The 18966-nt window shown below is 43.0% G+C and overlaps 2 protein-coding genes across 8 annotated transcripts; both read right to left on the reverse strand.

Annotated features, from left to right (window-relative positions):
• Positions 1-814: 814 nt before the first annotated feature.
• LOC129837879 (tyrosine-protein kinase STYK1-like) lies at positions 815-13726 on the reverse strand. 2 transcript variants are annotated; one of them, XM_055904375.1, is made up of 10 exons: positions 11584-13726; positions 9981-10036; positions 9706-9891; positions 9043-9414; positions 8353-8534; positions 8158-8238; positions 5364-5572; positions 5232-5272; positions 4958-5054; positions 815-3799 (listed from the first exon to the last, which is right to left on the reverse strand). In XM_055904375.1, the coding sequence occupies exons 2-10, from the start codon at positions 10033-10035 to the stop codon at positions 3607-3609; spliced, it is 1416 nt and encodes a 471-aa protein (XP_055760350.1). In that variant the 5' UTR covers position 10036; positions 11584-13726; the 3' UTR covers positions 815-3606. The 2 variants fall into 2 exon arrangements, with proteins under 2 accessions (XP_055760350.1, XP_055760348.1); XM_055904373.1 differs by having other exon boundaries at positions 11546-13726.
• A 106-nt stretch (positions 13727-13832) lies between these two features.
• LOC129837880 (glutathione S-transferase kappa 1-like) lies at positions 13833-17570 on the reverse strand. 6 transcript variants are annotated; one of them, XM_055904378.1, is made up of 9 exons: positions 17490-17570; positions 17081-17105; positions 16597-16668; positions 16429-16510; positions 16134-16262; positions 15516-15661; positions 15104-15220; positions 14857-14950; positions 13833-13960 (listed from the first exon to the last, which is right to left on the reverse strand). In XM_055904378.1, the coding sequence occupies exons 3-9, from the start codon at positions 16666-16668 to the stop codon at positions 13917-13919; spliced, it is 684 nt and encodes a 227-aa protein (XP_055760353.1). In that variant the 5' UTR covers positions 17081-17105; positions 17490-17570; the 3' UTR covers positions 13833-13916. The 6 variants fall into 6 exon arrangements, with proteins under 6 accessions (XP_055760353.1, XP_055760356.1, XP_055760355.1 ...); XM_055904381.1 differs by having other exon boundaries at positions 16597-16692; positions 17490-17566; XM_055904380.1 differs by lacking the exon at positions 17490-17570 and adding an exon at positions 17218-17400 and having other exon boundaries at positions 16597-16692.
• Between the last annotated feature and the right edge of the window lie 1396 nt (positions 17571-18966).

An 18966-nucleotide genomic window follows, 5' to 3' on the forward strand; every position in this document is an offset into this window, starting at 1 on the left:
ATAATCCATCCACCTGACAGGTGAGGCATATCAAGAAGCTAATTAAAGAGCATGATCGTTACACAGGTTTGCCTTGTGCTGGGGACAACAAAACTGCACTCTAAAATGTGCAGTTTTGTAACACAACACAATGCTACAGACGTCTCAAGTTTTGAGCGTGCAATTGGCATGCTGACTGCAGGAATGTCCACCAGAGCTGTTAGCAAATCATTTTATGTTAATTTCTATACCATAAACCGCCTCCAATGTCGTTTTAGAGAATTTGGCAGTACGTCCATCCGGTCTCACAACCGCAGACCATGTGTATGGTATTGTGTGGGCGAGCGGTTTGCTAATGTCAACATTGTGGCGGTGGGGTTATGGTATGAGCAGGCATAAACTATGGGCAACAAACACAATTGCATTTTATCGATTAGCCATTTGAATTCACAAAATTACAGCGATGAGATCCTGAGGCCCATTGTGAGGCCCATTTTTTTTAAGGTATCTGTAACCAATAAATCCATATCTGTATTCCCTGTCAATTGAATTCCATAAATTAGGGCCTAATGAATTTATTTAAATTGACTGATTTCCTCATATGAACTGTTTCTGTTCAGTATAACTAGCCCTGACTCTATAGTGGCATTTTAATGACTTGTAGGGTTCTCACTGCGCAATGATACAATCATTCAAGGCCAAACTCTTATAACACCTGGCTTGTAGAAAAGCATTAAGTAGAAGTATAAAAAAATGACAAAAGAATTCAAAAGACAAAAACGTTTGGGAGCCACTGGAACAGAGTACTGCTGACCAATTCAGATGAGAAAAAGCATCAGTGTGAAAGGTTTTAATTGACATTGGTAAACTTCTACATTGATTCACATTGTGGAGAGTGTGCAAATAATGTGAGTTCAGTTTGTGCTTATTTACAGTAGAACATCAACCACTGAACTCTGACCTTCCATATAGCTTGTACCAAATGTCCCACTCAGATCATTTACCATAGAACAAACATTTTTACAGTTCCGGTCTCCATGGATTTAGCAGCTGGGTCTGGTCTGCTTAATTTCATTAACTGTTTATGAACCAGAAAAAAGGAGTGACAGATTTCGCTTCCTCTTCCGGGAGGTTTCATGATCACATGACCTGACCAGAACAAACTTGAGGCGCAACCAGGGTCCTGAGTTTTTCCGCAGGAGAATTCAACTCTGGCCCTACTTATGAGACAGACGTATTTAAAGCTAGAATCATTAGTTGCTACATACTGTTTTGGACTTAAAATGATAAATGAAGTGTAGCAAAACAACTTATAAACCCCTTATAAATCTCTTATGAAGCCTGGTGTCTCCACCCATATGTTCTTTCAGTCCCTCAAATCACAACAAAAATAATGATTTCTAGTCATATATTATTACTCCTATTACACAATCATTTTGAAGACAAGATTTGTAAACCTTCATAAACAGCAGGGATGGGGAAAAGTGGACTTAAGTGGGCTTAAGGACTTAGCAAACGCAGGTGATTAAATTAAATGCATCCTAAACTGAAAATCATGATTAGTTGATTAGTTGATTATTGGAGTCAGGTATATTAGCTGGGGCTAGGGCACAAGTGTGGCACCAATCAGGCCCCTGAGGACCGGAGTTGCCCATCCCTGATATACAATAAATACACTACCGTTCAAAAGTTTGGGGTCACTTAGAAATTTCCTTGTTTTTTGTCCATTGAAATAACATCAAATTGATCAGAAATACAGTGTAGACATTGTTAATGTTGTAAATGACTATTGTAGCTGGAAACGGCAGATTTTTTATGGAATATCTACATAGGCGTACAGAGGCCCATTATCAGCAACCATCACTCCTGTGTTCCAATGGCACGTTGTGTTAGCTAATCCAAGTTTATAATTTTAAAAGGCTAATTGATCATTAGAAAACCCTTTTGCAATTATGTTAGCACAGCTGAAAACTGTTGTACTAATTAAAGAAGCAATAAACCTGGCCTTCTTTAGACTAGTTGAGTATCTGGAGCATCAGCATTTGTGGGTTCGATTACAGGCTCAAAATTGCCAGAAACAAATAACTTTCTTCTGAAACTCGTCAGTCTATTCTTGTTCTGAGAAATTAAGGCTACTCCATGCGAGAAATTGCCAAGAAACTGAAGATCTCGTACAACGCTGGGTACTACTCCCTTCACAGAACAGCGCAAACTGGCCCTAACCAGAATAGAAAGAGGAGTGGGAGGCCCCGGTGCACAACTGAGCAAGGGAACAATTACATTAGAATGTCTAGTTTGAGAAACAGTCGCCTCACAAGTCCTCAACTGGCAGCTTCATTAAATAGTGCCCGCAAAACACCAGTCTCAACGTCAACAGTGAAGAGGCGACTCCGGGATGCTGGCCTTCTAGGCAGAGTTGCAAAGAAAAAGCCATATCTCAGACTGGCCAATAAAAATAAAAGATTAAGATGGGCAAAAGAACACTGGACAGAGGAAGATTGGAAAAAAGTGACAGACGATTCTAAGTTTGAGGTGTTTGGATCACAAAGAAGAACATTCGTGAGACGCAGAAAAAATGAAAAGATGCTGGAGGAGTGCTTGACGCCATCTGTCAAGCATTGTGGAGGCAATGTGATGGTCTGGGGGTTCTTTGGTGGTGGTAAAGTGGGAGATGTGTACAGGGTAAAAGGAATCTTGAAGAAGGAAGGCTATCAGTCCATTTTGCAACGCCATGCCATACCCTGTAGATGACGCTTAAATGGAGCCAATTTCCACCTACAACAGGACAATGATCCAAAGCTCAGCTCCAAACTCTGCAATAACCTTTTAGGGAAGAAGCAGTCAGCTGGTATTCTGTCTATAATGGAGTGGCCAGCACAGTCACCGGATCTCAACCCTATTGAGCTGTTGTAGGAGCAGCTTGACCGTATGGTACGTAAGAAGTGCCCATCAAGCCAAACCAACTTGTGGGAGGTGCTTCAGGAAGCATGGAGTGAAATCTCTTCAGATTACCTCAACAAATTGACAACTAGAATGCCAAAGGTCTGCAAGGCTGTAATTGCTGCAAATGGATGATTCTTTGACGAAAGCAAAGTTTGAAGGACACAATTATTATTTAAATTAAAAATCATTATTTATAACCTTGTCAACATCTTGACTATATTTCCTATTCATTTTGCAACTAATTTCATGTATGTTTTCATGGAAAACAAGGAAATGTTTAAGTGACCCCAAACTTTTGAACGGTAGTGTACATCAGTGGAGCCTGCTGAGGGGAGGACGTCTCATAATAATGACTGGAACGGAGTGAAACAGCTGGAATTGAGTGAATGGAATGGTATCCAACACATAAAATTGATACCATTCCATTACCTCCATTCTGGCCATTATTATGAGCCGTCCTCCCCTCAGCAGCCTCTACTGGTATACACAATCAACTACAAACTGAGGTTGACTCAACGAATGTATCTGTTCAAGTATACCTATCTTAAGTCTATGGTACAAAGACATTCAGTACCCCATGAAGGGGACTGAAAAAGGGCAGAAGGAAGTGAATATCTTTCTGTAATGAATGGAGGCATACATATATAAACATCCACCGTTGTCGTTGGCCGGCACATCCGCCACTCAGAAAACAGTGTAGTTGTTGGACTCCCCATATCCAGCCTCTTGCAGGTACTGCTCGATGTTGATTGGCTCAGGCACCTTGAGGACTTTGTCGTTGGCACTCTTCTCTCCTGATTGGAGCTTGCGGTCGACCTCGGTCAATGTGGCGCGATCCTGCTCCTTCCATTGGCAGCAGGCCTTGATGATGGAGTACCTGTGAGAAGGGTGGGCGTGGTTACGGGGGAATAGAGGGATATCTCCATCATAAAGACAGAGGACAGAGAACATTGTATCTGTCTGTCCCATTATGGCATCTGTGAGAGCATGGGCAGCGTCATTGAGGCCATCTCCATTTTGAACTAGTCAATTTTCTTCTTCGACTACTTCTATGAGTTGGTAAACAAACTGAAAGGGTGCATACTGCCACCTAGAGCGTGTTGTTTGAACAGGTATAAAGCCAAGGTTTGTGATTTACTGCCACCTGCAGTTATGGAATGTTTGCTCACAAGCACGGGTGAAAGTAGAATTAATTTCTTCCTGGTACGGGACCTCCTATAAGCGTGTGCATAAATAATTTTATGTATGGGGTTAATCATTAATTACATATAGAATCCCTATTCATTTAATAGGATCTCTGTGGGCCTAGTACTAAAGATTTGTCAATTAACTTTTACAATGTATTACCTTCTATTGTGGCATAAACACAACCAGTCATGATGTTTTCATCTGATTGTCAAACACTCACTTCAAAGGGCTCCTTTACTAGGCTATCCAGGCACTTGAATCTGTTACACCAAACCCCACTAAGTGTAATGACATTAGGCAATAAATTATGAGTCCACTGCTGTCCTCGCTCGTCTCTGTCGGACACTCATCGCTGCCTTGCCAAATTTCAGTGTTCTCGTCGAACAACATTGCATTTTGGAGCGTAGGCTATACCACCCGTTTTCAAGTCAGTTCACTCATTTTTCATGCCTCTGACTTTCGGTAATGATATAAAGTGGTGGAATAGCCTACAGTTTTTTCATTTTGCCTGAATTATTGCGATAGGTGTTTTACCGGTACGGTGTACCTCAACTATTTATTTTGCCGGGACGCTGTACCGCTTTACTTCCACTCCTGCTCACAAGTATATTTCATTTGCCGATCTCTCCTGATCACCTGGATGGAATTATGTGACCCTTCCTTAACCCATAGGAAGTCCCATCCATTTGACTACTTCAAAATGGTGAAATTCCTCAATGGTGCTGCCCATACTAAAACAGGCTTTTAGGCACTAGATTCCTCTATCTATCTCTTTGATCTCGGTCTAAAGAAGCCCCCTCTCCTGGCAATAACACAGTAATAATAGTGCTGTATAATGGATAGTTACAGTGAGTTGGAGCAGTTGGCTGGCTTTCTCAGTGTTTTCCCTCTCTGGTGAAACTGTAGAAGCTCGTTGACGGAGATATCTGAAAACGGAGCATCACCTGAGAGAGGGAGAAAGAGAGAAAGAGCGGAGAGAAGGAAAGGTTAATGACACAAATTAGAGATTGTAGCTCAGAGAAAGAAAGAGAGTATATCAGAATGAATGAGAGTGGTTGTTATGTGTATCATTGGCCAAATGGGGCACTCAAAGTCAGAAGAATAGATTTCATGTAACTCACCCAAGGTCGCCATTTCAAACAACAAGATGCCAAACGACCAGCTAGTGAGAGAAAGACAAACATGTATCAGTGTATTTTGCATATCTTGAGAATTGATTGAAATGTCAGCATAGACTAAGTAGAGTAACTCACACGTCACTGCTATGATTGGCAGGCCTCCTAGCCAATAGCTCAGGGGCCTGCCATTTCTTCAAGCCGGGAACTTCAGTCTGAGTAGCTCCCTGGGTATTCCTGGTGTAGACCCCGCCCAGTCCCCACAGCTTGGCCGTCAGCTCCCGGCTGACCAATACGCTGTGAGCACGGACGTTGCCATGAAGAAGGTCTCGGCTGTGGAGGAACTCCTGATTGGATGACAGGGGATAACGTGAGGTCAAAGGTCAGAGGTTAAAGCTGTGGGACAGTGTCATATCTCAACATTCGTAAATGATTCCCTTTCATTCAATTAGTCTCTAAAGTCCACAGTGACTTTGTCCTCTTGTTTCCTTTCCCTCTTCTGTACATAATACACAGGACAGGTTCAGTACACTAACATACAGGAAACCTACCATGGTAAATAATACACAGGACAGGTGCAGTACACTGACATACAGGAAACTTACCATGGTAAATAATACACAGGACAGGTGCAGTACACTAACATACAGGAAACCTACCATGGTACATAATACACAAAACAGGTGCAGTACACTAACATACAGGAAATCTACAATGGTACATAATATACAGGACAGGTGCAGTACACTAACATACAGGAAACCTACCATGGCATTCAGCTGACCAAATCAATGCAGAGAAGGAAAATATGTAAGCACAGGAAGCCACTGTGGAAAATACATAAGCACAGGAAGCCACTGTGGAAAATACATAAGCGCAGGAAGCCACTGTGGAAAATACATAAGCACAGGAAGCCACTGTGGAAAATATATAAGCACAGGAAGCCACTGTGGAAAATACATAAGCGCAGGAAGCCACTGTGGAAAATACATAAGCGCAGGAAGCCACTGTGGAAAATACATAAGCTCAGGAAGCCACTGTGGAAAATACATAAGCGCAGGAAGCCACTGTGGAAAATACATAAGCGCAGGAAGCCACTGTGGAAAATGCATAAGCACAGGAAGCCACTGTGGAAAATATATAAGCACAGGAAGCCACTGTGGAAAATGCATAAGCACAGGAAGCCACTGTGGAAAATGCATAAGCAAAGGAAGCCACTGTGGAAAATACATAAGCACAGGAAACCACTGTGGAAAATACATAAGCACAGGAAACCACTGTGGAAATTACATAAGCACAGGAAGCCACTGTGGAAATTACATAAGCACAGGAAGCCACTGTGGAAAATACATAAGCACAGGAAACCACTGTGGAAAATATATACGCACAGGAAACCACTGTGGACTTTTGAGACACAGCGCACACATCTTTCAAGATCCTTTCTGATCCTAATTATGGAAAAGCAAACAAGGTAAAGAGATGTTAGTAGTAGACAATGAGGAGGTCAGGATGGGGCAGGTTCATGGTCTGATGGTTTGAACATGGGGCAGGTTCATGGTCTGATGGTTTGAACATGGGGCAGGTTCATGGTCTGATGGTTTGAACATGGGGCAGGTTCATGGTCTGATGGTTTGAACATGGGGCAGGTTCATGGTCTGATGGTTTGAACATGGGGCAGGTTCATGGTCTGATGGTTTGAACACAGGGCAGGTTCATGGTCTGATGGTTTGAACATGGGGCAGGTTCATGGTCTGATGGTTTGAACATGGGGCAGGTTCATGGTCTGATGGTTTGAACACGGGGCAGGTTCATGGTCTGATGGTTTGAACACGGGGCAGGTTCATGGTCTGATGGTTTGAACATGGGGCAGGTTCATGGTCTGATGGTTTGAACACGGGCCAGGTTCATGGTCTGATGGTTTGAACACGGGGCAGGTTCATGGTCTGAACACGGGGCAGGGTCATGGTTTGATGGTTTGAACACGGGCCAGGTTCATGGTCTGATGGTTTGAACATGGGGCAGGTTCATGGTCCATGGTCTGATGGTTTGAACACGGGGCAGGTTCATGGTCTGATGGTTTGAACATAGGGCAGGTTCATGGTCTGATGGTTTGAACATGGGGCAGGTTCATGGTCTGATGGTTTGAACATGGGGCAGGTTCATGGTCTGATGGTTTGAACATGGGGCAGGTTCATGGTCTGATGGTTTGAACACGGGGCAGGTTCATGGTCTGATGGTTTGAACACGGGGCAGGGTCATGGTTTGATGGTTTGAACACGGGCCAGGTTCATGGTCTGATGGTTTGAACACGGGGCAGGTTCATGGTCTGATGGTTTGAACACGGGGCAGGGTCATGGTTTGATGGTTTGAACACGGGCCAGGTTCATGGTCTGATGGTTTGAACATGGGGCAGGTTCATGGTCCATGGTCTGATGGTTTGAACACGGGGCAGGTTCATGGTCTGATGGTTTGAACACAGGGCAGGTTCATGGTCTGATGGTTTGAACATGGGGCAGGTTCATGGTCTGATGGTTTGAACACGGGGCAGGTTCATGGTCTGATGGTTTGAACATGGGGCAGGTTCATGGTCTGATGGTTTGAACACGGGGCAGGTTCATGGTCTGATGGTTTGAACACGGAGCAGGTTCATGGTTTGATGGTTTGAACATGGGGCAGGTTCATGGTCTGATGGTTTGAACACGGGGCAGGTTCATGGTCTGATGGTTTGAACACGGAGCAGGTTCATGGTCTGATGGTTTGAACATGGGGCAGGTTCATGGTCTGATGGTTTGAACATGGGGCAGGTTCATGGTCTGATGGTTTGAACACGGGGCAGGTTCATGGTTTGAACATGGGGCATGTTCATGGTTTAAACATGTTGATTTCTGTGGCAGAAACACATTAAGCCAACATATTACCATAGTCTACTCACCAGAGCAGAGGCTACCTGTTTGGCCATGGTAAATATACGTCTCTCTGTGATCTCACATAGAGGGTCCCCGCCCACACCATCCTGACATAACACAGAAAGAGAATCAATTTATACCCAAAATCACAAACAGCTCCTAATTTTACTATAAATAATGGGCTTGTAGGGACAATGCCTCATGGGTAATGTGGTTCCTACCTGTCTGCACCGCCACAGGAAGCTGAGCAGATCTCTGTTCTCTAGCTCCTCAACAACGGTAACTAGGGGTACACGCAGAGAGACCACGCCCAGGAGCTCCGGTAGGAAGGGGTGTGGCCCCAACTGAGACAAGAAGGAAGCAAAGCCCAGGAAGTTGTGCCTCTCTGTGGCACTCGCAGAGTCTGAGGGATAGGAGGAGAGGAAGATGAAATTGCCTGCCAACATGCTGTGCGAAAATGGCCTTCCAAAGCCTTTGATAATCAACTGCTATGGCTGAACATATTTTGTCTGTATCTCAAAGCCTTGAAGCAGACTTGCTGTACCAGTTGGTAACTACATTTCTGAAAGGGAGGTCAGAGAAACAGGTTGTAGAGAGACCAGTTTTACAAAGTAAACAGTTGCTGTAATTATGGTGGTGATGGTATTGAAACTAGGGAAGAAACTGCCTAATGACGCTGTGCCCCCACTCAATGGCAGGGGAAAGGCTCTTTACAGTGGCTGTTTCCTCACTTTTTGAAGTACCATGCTTTGACCACAAATTCTACCTCACACTAATGTCAACCCTAACTTTAACCCTTACCCTAACTCTAAGTAGTTGTGACTATATCACCACTTTGGTATGCTAATACACTGCTTATAAGCCCTTATTAAATAGCTTGTTTCAGTAGTAGATGTTTTTCATCCTCTCACCGTTGAGCACTCGGAGCACAGCGTTCCTGTTGTCCATGCGGGCCCTGTAGAGGGAGACAACCTTGTCAGAGCGCAGGGAGAAGGCTGCGGGCAGCGAGGCCACTAGGTTGAAGGACTCTGGCAGCCTCTGGCGAGGCAGCTCCCTGGGCTGGACCATAGGGGTGAAGGAAGGTGTCAACAACTGGGGCAGGGGGCTGGACAGGGAGGATGGGATGAAGGTCTTGGGTGGGGGGATAGGGGGGAGAGAGGGAGTCCTCACAGAGAAGGAGAGACAGTTTGAGGAGGGGTGGGAGTGAGTTGGGGAGAAGGTAGAGTAGGAGGGGGCATCGAGAGCAATAGTCTCATGTTCCAGGGGGTTGATACCCAGGGGAGCTACGGAGTGGGAGGGGAGGATGAATAGAGAGAGAAGGAGGGGAAGGACAGAGAGGGAAGAGAGAGGAAGAGGTTATTGCCTGAAGTTTAGAAGTAGATAGCTACATTATAATAACAGGTTTGATTCTGTTCATTACTAGCCTGTGCAAATAGAATAAGAGCCTATGTTGTTGACTTAGACAGAAACATACACACTCATTACCTCAAATTACCTACAGTATTTCACTATGAAAACAGTCTTTCAAAGTCACATCCTTGAACACAAATATACACACATACACACACACTCACCATCAATGCCGTGCAGTTGTCTTCTGGAGCGCTGTGATCTGGACGTGGCCACAGTGTTCTGTGGTCGGATGCGGTCCACCTTCTCAGGACAGTACCGTAGCAGGATGATGAAGACCAGCATGACCAGGAAGCTAGCCAATAGGAGGATGGGCACGATGATCACTTCTTGCTCGTACACACGGATATCTGAGGAACAGACGTGAGCATTAAGACAACGAAGAGAGATAACTGTGTGTGTGTGTGTGTGTGTGTGTGTGTGTGTGTGTAACACTTACTGCAGATGGTGTCTCCTGGTTTACAGTGGGAGTCTGCTTCTGACATTGAAGACATTCTAACAACAAAGCAAGGCAAAGTGGGTAAAAGATGAGGCCTTGTAGGTTACAACATTGTACAGTACAGGTCAAACGTTTGGACACCTACTATTTCAAGGGTTTTTCTTTATTTGACTTTTTTCTACATTGTAGAATAATAGTGAAGACTTCAAAACTATGAAATAACACATATGGAATCATGTAGTAACCAGAAAAGTGTTAAACAAATCAAAATATATTTTATATTTGAGATTCTCAAAGTAGCCACCGTTTGCCTTGATGACAGCTTTGCACACCCTGGCATTCTCTCAACCAGCTTCAAGAACAACAGTCCATCATTCCTTTAAGACATGAAGGTCAGTCAATACTGAAAATTTCAAGAACTTTGAAAGTTTCTTCAAGTGCAGTCGCAAAAACCATCTAGCGCTATGATGAAACTGGCTCTCATGAGGACCACCACAGGAAAGGAAGACCCAGAGTTACCTCTGCTGCAGAGGATAAGTTCATTAGAGTTACCAGCCTCAGAAATTGCAGCCCAAATAAATGCTTCACAGAGTTCAAGTAACAGACACATCTCAACATCAACTATTCAGAGACAGCGTGAATCAGGCCTTCATAGTTGAATTGCTACTAAACCACTACTAAAGGACACCAATAAGAAGAAGAGACTTGCTTGGCCCAAGAATCACGAGCAATGGACATTAGACCGGTGGAAATCTGTCCTTTGGTCGATGAGTCCAAATTTTAGATTTTTGGTTCTAACCGCCGTGTCTTTGTGAGATGCAGAGTAGGTGAACGGATGATCTCCGCATGTGTGGTTCCCACCTTGAAGCATGGAGGTGTGATAGTGCTTTGCTGGTGACACTGTCAGTGATTTATTTAGAATTCAAGGCACACTTAACCAGCATGTGTACCACCACATTCTACAGCGATACACCATCCCATCTGGTTTGCGCTTAGTGGGACTATAATTTGTTTTTCAACAGGACAATGACACAAAACACACCTCCAGGCTGTGTAAGGGCTATTTGACCAAGAAGGAGAGTGATGGAGTGCTACATCCAGAAACCTGGTCTCCACATTCACCCGACCTCAACCCAATTGAGATGGTTTGGGATGAGTTGGACCGCAGAGTGAAGAAAAAGCAGCCAACAAGTGCTCAGCATGTGGGAACTCCTTCAAGACTGTTGGAAAAACATTCCTCATGAAGCTGGTTGAGAGAATGCCAAGAGTGTGCAAAGCTGTCATCAAGGCAAAGGGTGACTACTTTGAAGAATCTGAAATATAAAATATATTTTGATTTGTTTAAGTTTTTTGGTTAGTACATGATTCCATGTGTGATTTCAATGTTTTTTTGTATTCACTATTATTCTACAATGTAGAAAATAGTAAAAATAAAGAAAAACCCTTGACTGAGTAGGCATGTCCAAACTGGTACTGTATGTCAAGAGGTGACATTACATTTCTTGATCACGGTGCATAACCAATGTAATTGATGAAATGGTTGACATTGAGTCCTTTTTTTAGACCTTCCCAGAGGAACTGTGCTGAGATGTCCCACATTTACTTTGTCTTGAACTTTCACATTTCAACCGAGTCATGTTGCTTCTGAAATCCTGTACGAATCGCTGGTTCAATCAGGTTTAAAACAAGGTTTCAATGGCAGACGGCTCAGTGCCTGGGAGAAGAATATTCACATCCTCTGTTTCTTTTTTCCCCATGATGAAAGGTCACACTTACACACATAACCTGCTTAAACATTAAAACACAAGAACGTATGAATTACATGAATGATGAACAACATCATCCTCACATGATGACCAGTAATAGTGAGTTTCAGATCCTCTGCTTATAGTGGACTAACTAGATCAGATCCTGTGATGTGAATTAAGACTGAAATTGGACTTCTGTTTTATCCCAACACCTCCTCCAAAAGACAAACGAGACAGATGTTTCACCTTGTCGGCTCCAGGATTCGAACCAGTGATCTTTCAGTTACTGTTCTGAATACTGGAGCCAACAAGGCAAAACATCTGTCACTGTGCCCTTGACCAAGGCACTTAACCCTAATTGCACCAGGAGCCCTGTTCAATGGTGACCGTGACCCCACGCCCCACGAGTGTCTCAGGGGTAGTTGGGATATGAAGAAACACATTTCCATTACACACTTGTGTAAAAGTACAAATATAAGCACACCCCAAATTCTTATTATTACATACATATACAGGCTGAAGCAGTGGGCTGCCACACTGGTCGCCCGTGGTGCAGTTGTTGTGGGAGAATGAATTGTATAATGACCATGGTAGATATATCATATCATTACTCTCATCTCTTTGAGCTCATCAAGATTCACCTCAGCGCAGACCTTATCCAATCATATCCTAATCAGTATAAGCAGATGTCTGGGTTTAGAGTGAACTGAGACAAGGCTAGCAGGAACCTCAGAGATTCTCACAATCTGAGGCGTGCTTAGACACTAATACAACTTGTGATTATCATAGACACACACACACTCACCTCCAATTTATTCAAAAATTGTACTATAACTTTAAGGAAACCAATTCTCTCTCTTTGTCCTGTCAAGTCTTTCTATTCCCTTCTCTCAACTTCCCCTCCCCGTTTCACTCTCACATACACAGCTCATTGTAGCTGTGAATGCAAAATGATATGCCCAAGCTTCACAACAAAAGGGCACATCCTGGTATGAAGCATCACATTGCAGCACCAATGCACATCTGTACACCTATGTGGCACAGCATCTGGTGTTTCTGCCTGGTTTGCCATTAACACACTACTACCGTTTTACTATAGGCCAACTACAAAAATGTGTCTCCCAGTTACACAAGGAAAATAAATGTCCCTAATCACCTGTTTGTGTCAGTGCAGTGATGATTTAACTTGTCCAGCTGCATTTTTTTCCAACCAGGTAAAGCACAATGACACACACCCATTGACAAACCGGTAAAACACACTCAGCAGAGGAACACAAACAATCTCTATCGCGAATATACAGTAATGGAACCAATATCTAGTTCAGAGAAATCATTATAAACAATCACAGACAAAGTAAACACACAGTGGTCATCTTACCTCTCTCCCTGTGTGTGTGTGTGTGCCTCAGAGAAAGAAACCTTAACAATCCAGTGATGTAATCCTTTGACCTTTCCGTCACAGAAACCAACACATTTCATACATTTTCCATGTTGTGTGTCAGTGTGTGTAGTCCAGGGTTAGTGTTGTGGTTTCTCTCCCATTCTCTCTCCTCTCAGGGGGTTTGTCAGGCTCCAGGGATTACTGTGTTGTGTGGTTGTGTTTGTCTAAGTCACACATTCAGTGTTGTCTCAACCCCGCCCTCTTCACCTGCACTACATCCATCTTTCTCTCCCACCATTTCTCACTCCATTTCCTCCCCCTCTCCCCTTTTTCCTCATCCAGGGAGTCTATTGTAATGTTGTTACACCAGTTTAATGGATTTATTTCTCTCCCTCTGTAGAAGTTATTTCCCTCCTTATTCTGTCTTGACCTGTCAAACTCTTGTTGTGTTTGCTAGCCCTTTGCCATCTCTCTTTTGACCTGGGGAAACAGGTTCTTCCACTTCTTTCCAGTCTATTTTCTGTCCTCTTCCTTTTGTTTCGCATATCTGGCATCATTTTCTCTCACCCTAGCTGGCAACTAATGTTCCTAAAGCCTTGCTTGTCCTTAAATATGAATGTCAGGTTTCTTTCTGTGGCAGTAAAAATTATTAGTGAAAAGACAGTCATCTATCTATTTCAAATAATCATTTTCAGTCCGATTTAGAAAATAGACAACTTCAAATCATATGTATAGTATTTATAAATCTTAATGAATTCCATGTGACAGGTTTCAAGTCCCAGTCACGTCCCAGTTTCATGTTTTAAGTCACAGTTTGGCAGCAGCAGGCTGGGGTCCCATCCACTTCTCTCCTAGAAGACAGAAGGATATGATTGGATAAGATCTGCGCTGAGGTCAATATTGATGGGCTCAAAGAGATGATAGTAATGATATAGGAACCAAAATTCAAAACAATAGAATCTACCATATTTAGCAACCAGGATGCAATAATGATAACTGTCTTGAGTTGTGTGATTACATACCTTTTGATTGCTAAATCTATCAAAAGGTTGTGAGGTGCATGACATAAAACGTATAAAATGACATGTGATGTATTACAATAAGATGTACAGTATTGATTGCAGTCCCGTGTAGATCAGTTGGTAGAAAATGGCGCCAGGATTGTGGGTTCGATTCCCACGGGGACCAGTACAAAAAAATAGTATTAAAATGTATGCACTTACTACTGTAAGTTGCTCTGGATAAGAGCGTCTGCTAAATGACGTAGAATGCCAAATTGCTGTAAGTATATAGCCTACAGTAATTATTATCATCTTAAAGGTTAACTTTGGACACAAAACATTTTTCGAACTCCGCCCCTTTCTCAATTTGGGGTGTGACTTTGATGGTTCGTCGATGTGTCATTCTGGTCATGCGCGCCCCGTGACCAACTTGGCTAGTTCGTTAGCTAAGCTAGCCACTGTAGCTAGCCAGTAACTCCTCCAGTATGTGTTGACCTAATATCACAGGATTCGTTTTTGGACAGACGCTATAGAGATCGGTAAGAAATGGCACTTCTGTGGCTAAATATTGTATTCATCCAATTTGTTTTTAAGCATTACATGCCCTGGTATGATGGTGGATTGATCAGTCATATTGGTTAAAGTAAATTCTATAATATGCTATTTGTGAATATTCTGATGCATCCAAAGTGGGAGTTTATGCAGGAACATGACACCTTATGATGCCAGAGGAAGTGTGGGCTCACCTATGCAGTGGGCAATGAGCTCAAACCGGTCAGAGCCAAAGAACACCTCCGCCTTTCCATTCACATGACACACAGCCAGAGGAAAACCAAAGGCCTGAGATAGAGAGTACAAAGACAAGGTGAGATAGCGAAAGAAGTGAATGTACTGATACTGATGTCCACTCCCACACTGATGGCTGCTATTGCCATTGGTATGGGGCTAGGGGTTGGTTGGGAGGGAACAGGGAGACGAGGGGGAGACACTGACCCTATGGTCCAGTGCTTCCTGGGTGGATCTCTTCAGCTTGTCTTTGATTTCCTTAGAGGTGGACAGTTTCAACAGCTCTTCTACCTCACTGGCTGAGAGCCCTGCCTTCATGGCTGCCTGGAAAAAACATGAATCACATTAAAAACAAACAACCTGCAATGTTCAAATCCATGACGCCACTATCTACCCAGACCCAATCTAAAAATGCTCTAGGATTATGCCCTCCAGCACTCAGGGATTGTGATCTTGAGAGCAATGGCATTAGTGTTGGGAGATAACACTTGTTAAACACTTTAGTAAAATGCAAATTTTTCAGATATTATGTGAAAGGCACATGGGAAAAATACTAGACAGATGATGAATGGAGAGAAGCCTTGAATTCAAGCTACAGTGACTGAGTACATCCTGGTACCTCAGAGAGTGATGCAGGCTGGGTAATGTCTTTGTCTTGGCTCCAGATCCTCATCCACAGCTCCCGGGACACCTGCTCTACCTGTTTATCTCCTCCCACCTCCCTCTCCTGTACCGCCGCCACAAAGCGCATGGCAGACAGCGAGCCTGGGACAGACAAATACATGGTTGCAAGAGGAACATGTGGTGACCGTGAGGTCAGCAAGGAGTTTATTTTGCTTGACGGCGAGGCACAAAAAGGTTAAGAGAGACCATACAGAGCAGTGTATTAGGTTCATAGGGATAACGCTCATTGATAATATAGAACAGACATGTTGAAAGCACAGATGTTTTCCTCCTTGAGTGTCCCCAACAGACAGCAGTACTCAATGGAATGTTGAGCTACCAAATGTTGCCCTACTGCACTGAGGCCAAGACCTGTTAAAGATGCTGTTTGATCTATATTAGGAAACCTTCCTTGATCTTTAAGATATGTTAAGATACGTTCTATATAAGAAACAGTACTGCCATATTAGTGCTGTTCCCACCCAATGTGAACATATATCCAATGGCGTTGTTATAAGCTTGGCAAAATAGGCTACTGAAATATTTACATAAAGGAGATGCAGGGGGGGTGCACCTTTTTCAAACATGGCCTCAAAGGGGTCAGCAGGGGGACTGATGGGGACCTGGAAGTACTGGGCTAGACGGTGCAGGTCTGTGGTCATATACAGGAACTTGTTTGGGACCAGACCTGGGGGCTTATTACCTGGAATACAGAATAAAAGTACAATCAGACTTTACATCACAATACAGATGACTCATCATAATGACTTTTTAATGGCTGACTGACAACATGTGCAATGTAAACATAACAATCCATCCATAGCCTATTGTGTAGCCTGGTTTGTGTAATGTTGATCTCAGCTACTTACCTGACCCTTGCATGATGCCACCCAAGAATGCAGGACGTAGTTTAAGGTCAATGTTCCACACATTTCTGTAACGGCACATGACCTACAGATCAGATACATGCACAATGATTAGTCAATGCATAGACTCTACCTCTGAAATTAAAAAATGTACAATCTAAAGACACTAACCTCAAAGCCAAGCCATGAGTAGGGAGAGACCACGTCATAAAACAGTTCAATCACTTTCCGGGAACTTGCCATCTGAAGGATTTTATTTTTTTATTACTTAAAAAAAATAAGTTTATTATGATAACTATTTATCATTGGAAAAAATAATAACAATATTACACATCAATACAGGGACATTACTGTGAACACAATGAAAACAATTAAATAATAGAACACCAGGCAACCCCCCCCCCCCCCCCCCCCCCCCCCCCCCACCCCACCACACACACACACACACACACACACAATTTAATAATTCAGGACATCATTAATGTGTGGATGCAGTTAGCTGTTGTAGCCAAACAATTTATCTAGTTGTAACATCCGTGTAACAATGTCATTGCACTGCAAGTAAAAACGTTCCTGTAGCCACAAAAACTTAGTTATAACGTTATTTTGTGGGGTAAATTAAATCTTACGTCATTGTTAATTATGTGCACGTTACCTTTGAGCACCAGCTAGCTGTCCGTCTGTTAAAAAAAAAACTGTGTCAAAGTTCAACCATTGAAAACAATCAAATGCATTTTGTACTCTGATTGTTTTCAAGTTTAGAAATGTGCACATAGAGTCCATACAAATTACCCGTGCAAAAGTCAAACCAGTTGTTAACTTTGTTCTTTCGTTGATTATTTCAAGCGTACATGTAACCTACCAATAAAGACACTTAACTGGAGCTGCTTTAAATAACCCGGATAGAATAACTTGCAGTCTACGCCCCAGTGCTTCTGGGTCATGGCTAGATGGGATACATTGTGTTAAATTACATCTAAAGTAGTGTTTTTTCCATAGCTAATCTTAATCCTTTTCCTAACCTTAACCTAATTCCCCCAACCTGTTGCGTAAGATCTCCTTACCTGCTACGAAAAGTAAATTCTAGTCAATTGTGACATAAACTGTATTCCATCTAGTCAAAACCGTGTTTGCTTACTTTCTATAGTCTTCTTCTTGAAATTTTATTGATAGGTGCATACACCGCCACCTACTGTACTGGAGTGTAAGGCCCGTCACGACCTACCGTACCGATACCACTAGACATTCTTCAACCGCTCTGCTCGTTTTGAAGAAGAAAAACACTGACCTAATAATAGTGTAATGACCCGGCTGGGTCATTAAAGAGAAAAGAGACGGACTCTAGGTGTACAGGTTAGAACACAGGTTTATTCCTAAACTGGGCTATTGTTCAGGCCACAGCCCACGCCGCTAAATGCCGAACGTACACAATTATACATGTCGAGTTAAGGTCACTCATAGGAACAGATCAAGGCCCGAACAGAAGAGAGAGATAGGAGAAAGCCCGCCGTAGGCAGACATGGCTCTCAAGAGAAGACAGGCTATGTGCTCACTGCCCACAAAATGAGGTGGAAACTGAGCTGCACTTCCTAACCTCCTGCCCAATGTATGACCATATTAGAGAGACATATTTCCCTCAGATCACACAGATCCACAAAGAATTCGAAAACAAATCCAATTTTGATAAACTCCCATATCTACTGGGTGAAATTACACAGTGTGCCATCACAGCAGCAAGATTTGTGACCTGTTGCCACCAGAAAAGGGCAACCAGTGAAGAACAAACACCATTGTAAATACAACCCATATTTATGTTTATTTATTTTAACTTGTGTGCTTTAACCATTTGTACATTGTTACAACACTGCATATATATAATATGACATTTGTAATGTCTTTATTGTTTTGAAACTTCTGTATGTGTAATGTTTACTGTTCATTTTTATTGTTTATTTGACTTTTGTATATTATCTACCTCACTTGCTTTGGCAATGTTAACACATGTTTCCCATGCCAATAAAGCCCCTTGAATTGAATTGAATTGAATTGATATGAGACACTCATCCCTCTTTATGCATTTCCAAATCCCGTGGGATTACCCATCATACCCCCCCAACCTTCCCATCTGTCCTGACATATTTAACCCCTGCTAGTAGCCATGAGAACCATAACACACCCACAAACACAGAACACAATACCGGGTCGTTACAATAGTTTGCAGCCATCAACGAAAAATATAAACGCTGCATGTAAAGCGGTGGTCCCATGTTTCATGAGCTGAAATAAAACATCCCAGAAGTGTTTTATACAAAAAAATGATTATTTCTCTGAACTGCACAAATTTGTTTACATCTGTGTTAGTGAGTACTTTATCCTTTGTCAAGATAATCCATTCACTTATCGCAGTTGCTAGCTGTGCTACTAGAGATCCTGGTTCGAGTCCAGGCTCTGTCGCAGACATTTGGCCCAGCGTCGCCCGGGTTAGGGGAGGGTTTTCACGCTGACGGGCGCATGCATGCTGACACGGTCGCCAGGAGTACG

The sequence above is a fragment of the Salvelinus fontinalis genome, chromosome 38, assembly GCF_029448725.1.
Source record: "Salvelinus fontinalis isolate EN_2023a chromosome 38, ASM2944872v1, whole genome shotgun sequence".
Taxonomy (NCBI): domain Eukaryota; kingdom Metazoa; phylum Chordata; class Actinopteri; order Salmoniformes; family Salmonidae; genus Salvelinus; species Salvelinus fontinalis.

Coding starts and splice junctions, on each gene's coding strand:
- LOC129837879 (XM_055904375.1), bottom strand. CDS start 10,035: ATGTCTTCAATGTCAGAAGCAGACTCCCACTGTAAACCAGGAGACACC. Junction 8,535..9,042: donor TGTGCTCCGAGTGCTCAACG/GTGAGAGGATGA, acceptor CCTATCCCTCAG/ACTCTGCGAGTGCCACAGAG. Junction 5,055..5,231: donor GTTTGAAATGGCGACCTTGG/GTGAGTTACATG, acceptor TCCCTCTCTCAG/GTGATGCTCCGTTTTCAGAT.
- LOC129837880 (XM_055904378.1), bottom strand. CDS start 16,668: ATGGCAAGTTCCCGGAAAGTGATTGAACTGTTTTATGACGTGGTCTCT. Junction 15,662..16,133: donor TGAGGCCATGTTTGAAAAAG/GTGCACCCCCCC, acceptor TGTCTGTCCCAG/GCTCGCTGTCTGCCATGCGC. Junction 13,961..14,856: donor GCTCATTGCCCACTGCATAG/GTGAGCCCACAC, acceptor TCTGTCTTCTAG/GAGAGAAGTGGATGGGACCC.